The sequence below is a fragment of the Mustela erminea genome, chromosome 13, assembly GCF_009829155.1.
Source record: "Mustela erminea isolate mMusErm1 chromosome 13, mMusErm1.Pri, whole genome shotgun sequence".
Taxonomy (NCBI): Eukaryota; Metazoa; Chordata; class Mammalia; order Carnivora; family Mustelidae; genus Mustela; species Mustela erminea.
The window spans coordinates 24,726,721-24,740,976 of NC_045626.1; the positions used below are offsets into that span (position 1 = coordinate 24,726,721).

The 14,256-nt window shown below is 40.5% G+C and overlaps 1 protein-coding gene across 4 annotated transcripts in view; it reads left to right on the plus strand.

Moving 5' to 3' along the window:
* DYM (dymeclin) overlaps nucleotides 1-14,256 on the plus strand; it is a 335,376-nt gene that overhangs the window by 184,675 nt on the left and 136,445 nt on the right. For 3 of the 4 annotated variants that reach the window (XM_032310930.1, XM_032310934.1, XM_032310931.1), the window contains one exon: nucleotides 6,931-7,095. The exons of the other annotated variant lie outside the window; for it this stretch is intronic. In XM_032310930.1, coding sequence (XP_032166821.1) covers nucleotides 6,931-7,095 — 165 coding nt within the window. The remainder of the gene's footprint in view (nucleotides 1-6,930; nucleotides 7,096-14,256) is intronic. 4 annotated transcript variants of the gene reach the window in all.

The window sequence follows — 14,256 nt, forward strand, 5'->3', positions numbered from 1 at the left end:
TGGGAGAAGTGGGCGGGGACAGGACAGGATTCCAGAGAACAGGGTACTGAGCTTGTTGGTTCCTGGAGTCAGGAGTCTCTGGCCTTGAGTATGACTGAATTGTGGATGGATTCCACTGGGTGGAATTCTTCCATGACTAAGTGACGGGACAGTCTGTGTCGTCATTTCTTTCCTTCATTCTGCAGTTTTGTCATTTGTTAAGGGGGGATTGTGATATCTCTTTAATTATCACAGTGGAATATGAGGTCAGAAAAAGAAGTAAATGTGAAAGTGTTTTTGTTTTTTTGTTTGTTTTTCGGATTCTTCTTCAGATTTTAATGGCTGAAAGATATCTCAAACAGCTGTTGCTTAGTAAGTTTGTGTATGGCCCAGTGGCTAACACAGAGATTTCCAGTGCATTTTTCTAGATCTGTCCTTGACCTGTTCCTATTCAGTACTTCTATTAATAACTTTCTTAGAAGAAATCATGAAGGTATTCTCAGTTTTGAGGATGAGAGAGAATCTGTATTCAAAATGAGCTTTACATTTTAGAATGAAGTCAGGCTCAGCAAGATGACATTTACTTACTTAAATTCCAAAGATCAGTTACAAAATAAAGGACTGGTAAGATTGTTCTGTAATGCAGGTGTGTTTGGTCACCAGCTTGATAGGAGCAATTGCTAAAAACTTACTGTGATCCTGTGCTCATCAAAAAGGATTATACTGGGACGCCTGGGTGGCTCAGTTGGTTAAGCAACTGCCTTCGGCTCAGGTCATGATCCCAGCGTCCTGGGATCGAGTCCCACATCGGGCTCCTTGCTTGGCGGGGAGCCTGCTTCTCCCTCTGCCTCTGCCTGCCATTCTGTCTGCCTGTGCTCGCTCTCTCCCCCCTCTCTCTCTGATAAATAAATAAAATCATTTAAAAAAAAAAAAAAAAGGATTATACTGCTCAGTTCATAGAAGGTAATAGTAATATTACCACTATGTTTTAAGAATATTTTAAAATGAGAGTGTATTTAGAAAATACACGCTTTTGGTGGGTATAGCTGTGAAATGCTGAAGTGCAACATGCGATTTTAAATCCATTTTCTTAACTGTGCCTTTCTTTTGAAAGATTTTATGTAGATTTTATACATTATGTATTTATCTATTATGTATTTTGAAAGATTTTATGTAGACTACATGCTTTTAAAATAATTTCATAATTAAAATCTTGTTTATCAAGCAATAAATACTATTTATCCAGTGGCTGCTCATAGCTAATAATGACAGCATAATGTAATCAAAAGCCCATTTTTTGGTGTGCCTTGATATATATTTAAGGAATACAGATTAATTGAGCTGAATTCAAAGTAACAGTGTCAAAGTCTAGGACTAACTACATTTTTGAATTCATTTTTTACCATTATTACAGTTGCTGTGAAAATATTAAGGCAGACTTCATGATAGAGTTGTGATTAAAACATAATCATTAAGAACTAGTTGTATTTCGTTTGGTCATTTCTTGGGTTTTTGTTTTCTTTTCCTTTTTTTTTCTTTTTCCCTGTAAGCTAAAAGTGGTGGGACCAAAGGATTTTTCTCATAATGAGACTACGTCTCTCATGCGTCTGCTAATCACCAGGCCTATTTCCATTTAATCTCTATTAAATAATAATAAAGAATATTTCAAGATTATTAAATTAAGAGGAAGGAACTTCTCTAAATTGAACAGGAGCTCCTTTTCCAAGAATGTGTTAACTGTTTCAGTCACATAGCTTGAAAGTTGAAGATTTATATGCTTTGCATAGATGGAAATCATCTTAAAGGTATAGCCTTACCATGGCCCTCTTGAAACACCTTCTCACAACATTCTTAGGTTTTCTTCCGACTTCTCGAGCTACCAGTGAGTATTCTCCACCAGCAGCTCTCTCTCTAGCTTGTAAATCCTGGAATTTCTTAGTCTGGTTCCTGTCTTTTCCCTCTGACCTTACGTAATCTCATATACGTTCTCCAAACTTTGACCTCCATCTATGTGTGTGTCTATGTCCACCTCTATCTCTGGGTTAGTCCACACCTCTCTTAGCTTCAAGCTTACATGTGTAGCAGCATTTGCTGACATCTCACAGCGGCAGTATCTGAAACAGAGCATATCCAAAACTAAACTCATCATCTCCATAAAACCTATCCCTCCTCTGGTTTCTCTTATCTCAGAAAATATACTTTCATTCATCCCCTAATACCAGAAATCAGAGAATTATTCTTGGTATCTTCCTCCATTGACACCATCTCGCATTCCAATCAATCAGCAAGGCCCACTGATTTTACCTCCGAAAGTTCTGAGTCTGCTGTCCCCTGCTCTAAGCCATCGTCAGCAATACTTGCGTCATCTTGGAACGGGCTCTTCCATGATCTTTGCTTTGCCACTCCTGGTGCTTCTGGTTGTATCTTTTAACTTTTTCCCCTTGCCAGTTTTATCTTTGTATTGCAGAAACACATCTTAAAAGAAGTAAGCCATATCTGGTTGCTCCCCGCTCGGACCCTTCATTAGTTTCCATGTTGGATAAGTCTTATAACTCGCAAGGCACTGCACGAACCTACCTTACCTTTACCATTTTTCCAATATACACCAGCCATACCGAACTCCTCTCGGATTCTTGAATTTGACCAAGTCTCCCTGCATTTAGCATATTCCCTCTGAAATAATTGTTCCTGTGTCCCTTTCCATTTTTAAAAACTATTCAGTCATTAATTTATGTCTATGATATATGAAAATGGCAGAAAGTTCATTCTGTACAAAAAATGTACAGTGAAAAAGTGATTGTCTCTTCTGTATTTTTCATTTTTTTGTGGTCAGATTTATGACTCATTTTTTTTTAAGATTTTATTGATTTATTTGAGAGAGAGAGAGTGAGAGAGAGCATGAGCGAGGAGAAGGTCAGAGGGAGAAGCAGACTCCCCATGGAGCTGGGAGCCCGATGCGGGACTCGATCCCTGGACTCCAGGATCATGACCTGAGCCGAAGGCAGTCGTCCAACCAACTGAGCCACCCAGGCATCCCTATGACTCATTTTTTAATGGTACTCAAGTATATGGCTTATTTTTGAACTTTTGTTGTTTTATTTTTACCTTACAATCTTTGATCAACCTGGAATTTCTTTTGATTTAGGAGGAGAGGCTAAGAGTTATCTCTGTTTTTTCCTCGTTACCTACTCAGCTATCCCAATACCATTTACTGAAAAATTCATCTGATCTTCTGTTTTAAAGTGCCACCTTGGGGCGCCTGGGTGGCTCACTTGGTTAAGCATCTGCCTTCAGTTCGGGTCATGATCCCAGCATTCTGTGATCAGGCTCCAGGTTGGGCTCCTTGGTCAGTGGGGGAACCTGCTTCTCCCTCTTCCTCTGCCACTCTCCTTGCTCATTCTCCCACTCTCTCTCTCTCAAATAAATAAAATCTTAAAAAATAAAAACAAACTGCCACCTTTAGGGCTTCTGGATGGCTCAGTTGGTTAAGCAACTGTCTTCGGCTCAGGTCACAATTTCAGGGTCCTGGGATCGAGTCCTGCATTGGGCTCCCAGCTCCATGGGGAGTCTGCTTCTCCCTCTGGCCTTCTCCCCCTCATTCATTCTCTCTCTCAAATAAATAAATAAAATCTTTTTTTTTAAAGTAAAAAAGAAAAAGAAACCAGAAACCAGTTTTTTAAAAAAAATACTACCTTTATCTTGTACTCTGTTCTCATCTTATTTTAGTCTCTTCTAGTGTTCTTGTACTCATGTACTGTATTAAACTGTTTCTGGTAATGTCACTTTACAGTTTTTTTTTTAAATATGGTAGAACTACCACTACTATTATTATTATTATTGTTAAATTTTTTTTTAATAAATGGTAGAACTAGTCTTATCTTAGAACTATAGTTTTTCAGTATTTTATGGCTTTTCTTAAATGTTTAATTTTCTATATGGACTTCAGAATTAATATGTTTTGTTTCTTTGTTTAAAACTCTTGATATTTTTGAGAATATGAATTTTTAGACACCTGAACATTTGGTGACTTTATAATCCTAGAGTTTCCTATCTAAAATTTTCTTTCCATTTTATCACTTCTTTTAAATTTTTTTATTACCATTTTAAAGATTTCTTCATAGATATTTGTACATTATTCTTGGATGTTTCACCTTATTTTATTGTCATTGGACTAGAATCACTATATTTTTAAAAACTGGTTTTTTTTTCGGGATGCCTGGGTGACTCGGTCGGTTAAGTGTCCAACTCTTGATTTCATCTCAGGGTCATGGAATCGAGCCCCATGTCAGGCTCTGCACTGGGCATGGAACCTGCTTAGGATTCTCTCTCCCCCTCCCCCTCCCTCGCACTTCACTGTCTCTTAATAACAACAACAACAACACACTGATTTGTTTTTTTCAAACAAACAGAAACAGACCCAAAAGAGAACAAATTAATGATTGCTGGAGGGAAAGGAAGTAAGGGGATGAGGGCAGGGGGTGAAGGGAGTGGAAACGCAGGCTTCCAGTGACGGAATGAGTGAGTCACGGGGTTGGAAGGTACAGCATAGGGAATGTAGTCAGTGGTATTGTGATAGTGTTGGATGGTGACAGGTGCTAGCTACACTTATGACCATAGCATAAGGTGTAGACTTGTTGAATTGCTGTGTTGTGCACCTGAAACTAGTGTGACATTCTGTATCAACTATACTTCAGTTTTTTTAAAAAATTGATTTGTTTTTTGAACTGAGAAAGACTGTTAATTTCACAATTTCGGTGTGACTTTTATTATTGTCTAATATGTGTCTTGATTCTATCTTGTAATCTCCCCGGGAAAGAATTGTGTGTCATTTCTTCCTCATGCCATGTTCAGGGCCATGCATAGTTCCTACGTGGCACGTATAGTAGATTCTGCTTGCCAGTGAGTGGATGGGCTGGTTAATAGGTTGAGTGGGTGATTGAAGTGTCCCAAGTTTTGGGAATGTGTCTATTTCTAATCTTTTAATGTATTAATTTTATTTTATTAGTTTATTCCCAAAATAAAAGTTGGGAACTTTGTGTACTTTCGGCATGCATTTTTAGACAAGGTTCTCAGCGAATAGGAGTTTAAGCATATCCGTTGAGGTTAATGTGTTCACGGTTTTGTTGATTCACCTTGTCAGACTGACTTGGCATTTCCCTCTTTCAAACTTGTTCTTTTCAAGTGGTCTGAAATGTGGCGTGAGTGAAATTGCTCTGATGATAATAATTCTTTTATATTTTTAAATATCACTTCAAAATTTTGGAATAATTTAATATTTTTACTTCTGTGTTACAATTTGTGGGGTTGAGGCTTGGAGAGATCAAATCCTCACTGTCACAAAACTTCCAGTGGCTGGGCTGGATCCAAATTTTAAAGTTTTCCAACTCCTGATTCCATGTTCCTTCTACTGTGGTATCTTCCAAATGGCAGGACAATTATTGCCTGTATTCCAGGAACGTGTTTATAGTATTGTGGGGAGAGGATCTTTCATACCACTTTGCTCTAGCAAGGCAGATTTCATATGGTTAACTAATTACACCATCGTATTTTTATAACTTTTCCCCCATTAGTGTATCTCCCTTACTTTTTAATAGCCTTTTAAGAGCAGCTCTAAATTCATAGCAAATTGGAGCAGAAAGTACAGAGAATTGCCATATGTACCCCGTCACCCTACACACACAGCCTTCCCTGCTATCATCTGTCTACACCAGAAGTGATACTTTTGTTACAATTGATGAACCTCCCTTGATATGCCAGTATCACTCAGAGGCCATAGTTTATATTAGGGTTCATTCTTGGTGTTATGCATTGTATGGGTTTGACAAATGTATAGTGGCATGTATCCACCGTTACAGTTTCATAAAAAATATTGGGTGCCTGGGTGGCTCGGAGGGTTAAGCATCTACCTTCGTCTCGGGTCATGATCCTGGAGTCCCGGGATTGAGCCCCACATCGAGCTCCCTGCTCTTCAGGGAGCCTGCTTCTCTCCCTGCCCGTGCCTCTCTCTCTGTCTCTCATGAATAAATAAAATCTTAAAAAAAAAAAAAAAAAAACAGAATATTGCACTGCCCTTAAAATCCTCTGTGCTCTGCCTGTTCATCCCTCTCTCCCCACTAACCTCTGATAGCCACTGATCTTTTTTACCTTCTTCAGGGTTTTGCCTTTTCTAGAACGTCATTGAGTTGGAATCATACAGTAGGTAGCCTTTTTAGATGATCTTCCTTCCTAAGTAATAACACATTTAAGATTCCTCCATGTCTTTTCATGGTTTGATAGCTCATTTCTTTTTAGCTCTGAATATAATCTTCATCTTCTGGATGTACCACAGTTGATCTGTTTACCTACTAAATGACCTCTTGATTGCTTCCAAGTTTTGGCAATTACGAATACTGATGTGAACACCCATGTGCAGGTGTTTAGGTGGACAGAAATTTCCAGCTCATTTGGGTAAATGCCAAGGTGCGTGATTGCTAGATCGTATGGTAAGAGTATGTTTGATTTTGTAAGAAAGCTGAAACTGTCTTCCAAAATGGCCACATGATTTTTACATTCCCACCAGCAGTAACGGAGAGTTCCTGGCACTCGGCATCCTTCCCTGCACTGGTATTGTCAGTGTTCTGGATTTTGGCCATTCGAATGGGTTTGTAGCAGTATCTCATTGTTTTAATTTGCATTTCCTTAATGATATATGATGTAGAGCATCTTTTCATATGCTTATTTGCCTTCGGTATATCTTCTTCGATGAGGTATTTGTTTAGATCTTTTACCCATTTTTAAATCGTGTTGCTTGTATTCTTTTTTATCTTTTAAATACTCTCTTTTAACAGTTGTTTTTTTTTGGGTACCATCTAGTGGAAAACCACAGAGGGCTTTGAGGACACTGAGAATGGTTTATTTTTTCGAAGGAAAACTCCTCTCTTTCTCCTTTTCTCCTTTTCCTTTGTCTTTCAGTTATACCTGCCGCCACTTGCGGAGATATGTTTATGTGTTGGACAAACTGTGTTTCCCCCACTCTCACTGTTCTACGCTTCAGCATTGCTTCTCGACCCTCAGTGACAATGGAGAGGAACTCTTGTCTTTAACTTGCTCTCACATTCTCAGATCCTATGCTTCCAGGTTATTAACTCTGCTGTCCCTTTTCTGCATGCTGCATGCTCCCGTGACTGCTGATTGCATGTTCGAACGGGACGCGTACCAGTCAAATGAGGACAGACAATAATTTATATTTGAAATGATGCTAAATAATTCTTTAAAATAATGGCTGGGATTTGTTTCCTTGCAAATGTCTTCTTAAGTACTTCATGTTTCAGGGGAGAGAGAATAGCTCTCAACCACACAGTTGTCGTGCAACTTGACAGAACTTTCCTAGACTTTGCTCCATTTGGGAATCTTTTGATTTAATATATACGAGCCAGGAGCACTCTGTTTTGTGTATGAATGGACTCTACAGTTGCCATTAATTACACATGAATTTTGAGTTCTCTCCTGAGAGCTGGCTCTGGCACTTCCCCCATGTTTTGATAGAAGCACATTCAGCTAAGCAGGTTTGATTTTATAAGAAGGTAGAAATTATCCATTGGGTTTTGTATTTCTTCCTCCTTTTATTTATGTACAGAGTGGTTATAAAATCAGCAAGTGCAGTGTGTCATGGATGAGTGTAGATCAAACAGAACAACGGTGGGAGTAGTAAGAAGGAAACAAGGCATTGATGTCAAGTATCAGAGAAAATCACCGCCTGCTGTTTGGCGTCTGTCGTGCACCAAAATGGAGGGATAGTTTGACATTACTGCCTTGTACTTGCAGTTGGCATTTTAAACACACATGTCTGTAAGTCAGAGAAGACTTCTGTGCCAGCCCTGTATTGTTAGCTAGGTAGGATGCTTGAGGCAGTGTCTCCTCCGTGGAATGACTAAGAGGAAGAAGGAAAAAGCCCCACAAACACCTTCTGAAAGTAGCAGATGTTTTGAATTAAAGTAGATCTTTTCAGGTGTAGAAACCTACAAAAGCTTTACCCTACACAGGCTATCTAAGTGAAAACATTCTGATTTTTAAGAGTAGAAGATAGGGTGCCTGGGTGGGGTGGCTCAGTCAGAGTCAGTTAAGCGTCTTGCCTTTCAGGATCCTGAGACTGAGCCCCTCATCCGGCCGCTCTACTCAGCCTGGAGTCTGCTGCCCCCTCTCCCTCCTCCCCTCCCCCCAGCTTGTGCACTTTTCTCTCACTTGCTTTCTCTCGCTCTCAAATAAATAAGATCTTTTAAAGAAAAAAAAAAGAGGAGAAGATAGTGTGACATCTAAGTTGACAGCATGTTCTTGGTGGCAGAAACATTTGTAGACTCATAATGATATTGGTCAGATTCTTATTGAGTCAGTAGAGACATTTTTAAGAAATCAAAAGTCACAGGTGCCTGGGTGGCTCAGTCGGTTAATCCTCTGCCTTTGTCTCAGGTCATGATCCCAGGGATCTAGCCCTGCATCAGGCTCCCTGGTCAGCAGGACCCTGCTTCTCCCTCTCCCTGCCACTCCCTCTGCTTATGTGCGTGCGTGCACTCTCTCTGTCAAATAAATAAATCTTTAAAAAAAAAAAAAAGAAAGAAAGAAACAAAAAAATCAGAGATAGAAAAGTGAGTGAAAATAATGGAGTAAACTCTTTTGCATATAATATGGAAGAATTTACCAAAGCAAAGCCATTTACTTTCGATTGACTTAGGTAAAGTGAGGGAGTACTGGGTAAGTGAGAGTTTTATGAGTCAGGGACAGAACTTGTCTGTTTACAAGGAACAGAGAGAGCTGCCCCTCCTCACTGAGCCTCTTGAACAGGCAACATTAATTATTCTTGCCCTTATATACCACGTACCTACCTGACTAAGGTTTTTCCAGAAAAAGAGAACCAATAGGATGTACACACGTGCAGTCATGTGTACAGAGAGAATGAGAGATTGGGAATTACTTTAGGGAACTGGCTTTTGGACTGTAATGGCTGACAAGTCTGAAATCTGTTGGGGCAGGCTGGAGATTTAGGTAAGCATTGATGTTGCAGTCTTAAATATTAGCTCCACCGTGCAGGGCAGGAGTCTGGAAACCTAGGCGGGACTTTTGTGTTAGAATTTTGGGAAAGAATTTCTTCTTCCTCGGGAAACCTTAGTCTCTGCTCTTAGGGTCTTCAGCTGATTGGAGGAGACCCACCTACATTATAGAGAATAATTTGCTCGTCTTAAAGTTGGCTGATTATAAATGTTAATCTCATTTATTACAAATGTTAATCCCACCCACAGATACCTTCACAGCAGTGTCTTGGTGGGTGTTCAGCCACACCACTGGTACCATAGCCTGGCCAAGTTGGCACGTAAGGCTGCCATCAACTGCACTTCTCCTGTCTTTCCTCTGTGTATGTCTTCATGTACACGTCTGTCCTACCAGACACTAAGCCTCATCGGTAGAGCATCCGTCATAGCCCTCCTTATGTGTCTGACCACACCTCACACAGCTGCGCAGTTCACCTGCATTAATACCAGTGGCAGCAGTTTGGGCCTTTTGCCATTTGTGAGGGAGGCCATTAGCCACTTGTCTTTGGGGTCACAGCCCTCCCATCACAGGAACAGACAGGGGAGGGAGGCATACGGGGACACCTGGAGAGCTACAAGGCAGTGGAGGGGAAGGGACCAGGAAGACAAAGTCAGGAGGCGCGAAGAAAGTGCGGGAAGGAAAGGTAAAGGCAGCGCACGGCCCAAGCAGCCTGTGATTCCTGAGCCCCTTTCACCCAGCTCCTGGCAGAGCTGAAGTGCACTTTGTTTCCAAGTTGGAACAGCGTTTCTTTCACATTTTCTGTTTCCTCTTTTAGCACCTTTCCTGCAGTGCCTCGGCCCCTGCCCACTCTGGTCCCCTTCTCATCCGTGGGCGGGTGTTCAGTACTCCCAGCCAAGGTGGGGGTCCGTACCTCCAAAGGGTCTGTTTTCAGTGCCGGGCAGGCCCTCCTCAGGACTGAAAAGCCCTTGGGAAATGTCAGGCTGTGGTAGATCAGGTAGATCCCCTGAGGAAATAGTCTGAGAGAGCTTCATGGCATTTTCGAAATGCTGTCCCTTTGCCAGCCTGCCCCCTCTCTGGCTGTCAGCCGTCCTCCCTCACCTTACTCCAGGCCTGTTACAACAGATGTACTTTGTCTCAGCCCCCAAGTTCTGCCCGGCCCGGACCAGTTTTTCTGAATGGCCGAGAGGAAATACAGTAGTTGGCGGCACAGGCCCCAGAGTTAAGGCAATGACCCCCCAACACCGGCTTTCCCGTGCCAGCACGTGCCAGCTCATGCAGTCTGGGACTGGGGGCCAGGAACCTTCACCATGGGATTTTCACAAAAGGACAGATCTGGTCGCCTTTGTGCTGTGTTCCTTTGTAGATGACTAACATCCTGCATCCACGTGGACACATGGTCAAATGTATGCTCGTCTGCAGGTGACAGATTTTTCTTTCAGCAGAACTGTGTTACAGGAAGAGCAGAGCAAGCCAGACGCCTGCATGGAGCCATCACACACTCACTGCACCGTCTCAGATAGCTTTGGTTTAAAGTGTTTCACCAGAAGTGCGCAGTGTTTAAAATGTAACTGAGTCCCTGGATAGAGGTATCAGTTTATCCCTAAAGAACTTTGCCTTAGTCTAACTGGAATTACTGCTGTAGATAGAAACCTTGGTCATTGTACTGCAGACTTCTTTCCAGTATAAAAATTGTTTTTATAGCATCTCTGAGAGAATGCTTCTGCGTGCTTCCAATCTCAGGAGGCGGTGGAGTTCTTACTGTTTCAATCTTAGATTGTCCTGTTAAGTCCACCTGCCGATAACTTTTCAACCATTTTAAAATTTGTTTTAATAGGGGCACCTGGGTGGCTCAGTGGGTTAAAGCCTCTGCCTTCGGCTCAGGTCATGATCCCGGGGTCCTGGGATTGAGCCCCGCATCGGGCTCCCTGCTCTGCGGTAAGACTGCTTCCTCCTCTCTCTCTGCCTGCCTCTGCCTACTTGTGGTCTCTGTCTGTCAAATAAATAAATAAAATCTTTTTTAAAAATTGCTTTATTATACTATAGAGATATGATATAATCCTGGATTATTTTGTAATTGCATAAATTGCATATGTAAGGTAAAAAATGGTAGAAAATAGTGGATTTATATAAAGAAATATCTGCCAAAATTTATTGAAATGCTAATGTCTTGGGATTTATCCTACGGAAATAACTTAACTCTGGGAAAGAGTTATATTTAGGAACCAAATAAGGGATTGGTCAAGTAAACTACATTCTGTCAACTCAAGGGAATATGATTTAGCCTTGAAAAATATTATGAAGTAAAATAGAAATACAGAAAACTTTTGATATAATGTTAAGTGAGGAAAGAATGTAAAATTATATACTGCTATAAACAACTATATATTATATGCATCTGGACAAAAACTAGATGATATATATAAATAGTTGTGGAAATTAGTGAAGTATACATGAAATTTTAAGAATCTTAAAATTTTTAAGCATTTAAAAATTACATAAATTTAAATTATAAGTTTCTCCTTTGTTTTTTCTCTGCCCTCCCTCCACTGCCGCAATTTAAGTGTGTATCTCTGGTTTTTCTTTTTTTTTTTCTTTTTTTTCTTCACCAGCATCATGTAATATCATTTTATAAGTTGGCAGAGACATACAGTGGTTTATGGAAAGAGACATAGTTCCTTGATCTGTGATCACAGAAAATTTCTCTCAGCATATTTTAGAATTTTTATAGTTTTTTTGGGGGGGGGGATGTTTTTCTGACTGAATTGGTTTATTATTCCAAGTAAGCACAATGTTAAATCATGTCTAAACTGTAGTACTTTCAAATTTCGGAGTGTTTTCGCCATTTGGTATGTCTTTTATACTGTGGTTTAGAAAAATGACATCTGGTGCCATTTGATTGCTTTGAAAAAGGATTACATCTTAAGCGTAAATCTAGGACAATCTTCTAATGAGTTTCCTCAAAAGAGGTTTTTTTTTTTTTAAATTACTAGAACGGTCTTGTCATAGTGTATACCACTCACTAAATCTGTCATGAATAAATATTTGAAGCCATAGTAATAATTTTTCATGCATATGATACTGTCTTAATAATTCTGTTGTGGCTCTGTGCTTTATTGATTTCTGTGCCACTTCTGTGGCATGAAATGAAATGCATTATTCCACTTAAACCATTATGGTTTCCTTTTGAATTACATATTCACTACTTGATCCTGTCATCAAACTTATTCTATGTTCTGTAATGTGGTGTTCGGTCTTCAGACTTACATCTTTAGTACTCAGTGCCTGTAAGGCAAAACAGAGCAGGTAAATTCAGATCAGAAAAGTTGGGAAAAATGAACAATATGTATTTAAATATTTTTAGAATCACTCTTTGAATGCATGTTTTCTGGTTTGGGGACTTGGGATTTTCTTTTCTCAAGAATTAAAAGAATGAATCGTTGGCTGTGCATTCTGGACAAACCGGCCACCATCTTTGCTTGGTCTCAGAGCTGAGGTGGATGGCTTTGCCCACCACCTTCTCTTCGCTTCTGTGACAGCGTACTCCTAGCTTTGTTCCCACAGGTTTGCCATTCCTTTTTAGGCCTTTGTTGTAAATATTAGAATTCCTTAAGGCCTGCTCCTAAGGCCCTCCCCTCTTTTCACTTAAGCTCTTACTTCAGGCATTTTCATCTCCTTTTATGACTTTACAGGTCATCCATGTGGCAGTATGTCCCAAATGACCAACTCCAGCTGCATTTCTGAGCTCCAACCCCACACTGTCAGCTGCCACAGCGTTAACATCACCACTCGCCCCTCTCACACCCCATCTCCCAGGCCAACTCTTAAACCTTTCTCCACAAACTTTTTCTGTTTGTCTCCTCTATCTTGGCAAGTGGTGTCTCCCGCCATCAAGACACTTATGCCCATAAGTGTCTTGAGACTCATCAGGATTTTCTTTCCCTCACCTCCTACATCCATCCTCTGTCCATTTCTGTTCTGTTTCTAAAATGTAAATGGAACGTGTCCTCTTTTCTCTGTGCCTGCTGCCAGCCACGCCAGCTCAGACCATCCCAGACCATCCCCACCTCATGTGTAGTGGTGGTTTCCTGTGCTCTCAGTACAGACCACCCACCCCCAGTCCCTTACCAAGCAACCATCTGAAGAGAATCGAAATCAGATTCCGTCTCTTCCTTGCTCAGATGGCCTCCGTGGCCACCCTCTGTCTTTGGGATGACACACTCTCTAGCCACACCAACGGTCTTTCTTTTCCAGGATTTACTGATCCCTTTCCTGTCTTAGGCCTTTGCACATGTTCAGAATGTTTCTTTCTCTACTCTACTCCATATTTTCTACACTTCTTACTTCCTAACATGGGGCTTTTCCCTTATCCCTAAATCCACTGTTATGCTTGATACCATGTTTCTGCTCACACATACATTCTCTCTCTCTCTCTCTCTCTCTTTTAGAGTACACTGTAAGCTCCAGGTGGACAGAAAATGTATGGTTTTTAGTCCGCTCATCATTAGCACCTAATGTGATACTTAGGTCCACAAAATGGCCGCTCTTTAGAGATTTCTTGGCTAGAAGCAATAAGGTGGCAATCCTATTAAAATACTATTGCAGGGGCGCCTGGGTGGCTCAGTCGGTTGAGTTCTGACTCTTGGTTTCCGCTTGGGTCATAATCTTGGGGTCATGGGATCAGGCCCCACATTGGGCTCTGCACTGGGCATGGGGCATGCTTGAGGTGCTGCCTCTGCCCCCCACCCTCTCCCTCAACAAATAAATAAATAAAGCTACTACATCTTCAAAAAAGCATTCAAGATACCATAATTAGATAATTAAGTATCCTGGTGATAGTTTCTATAGTTATGTAGTAAAACTGCCTGGCATATGCCTTTCATTACTCTTTCCTTAAATATTTTATAAACTTTCTACTTTTTGGATTTACATGGTAAACCATGACCATCAAAGCAGTATCAGTATGCTTTGAAAGGTGCCTCGTAAAAATGCAAAAATAATATTTTCTCGGGTGGCTGTAGTCAAGCAGAAGAAACTCAAAGGGAAAAGTAAAATTATTATACTTTAAATTTTGCCTCTTGAAATTTAAACACAATACTATAAAATAACCTGAAAATAGAGTCGCTTTTAACAAGCTTTATCACCACCTTCCACCCCTGCAGTTTTCCTTTGGCATAAATAAATGATGGAGGCTACCGGCCATAATAGTGGTAATAGAATGAAGGTTCAGAAATATGGATAAGAAATAAGAAAGTA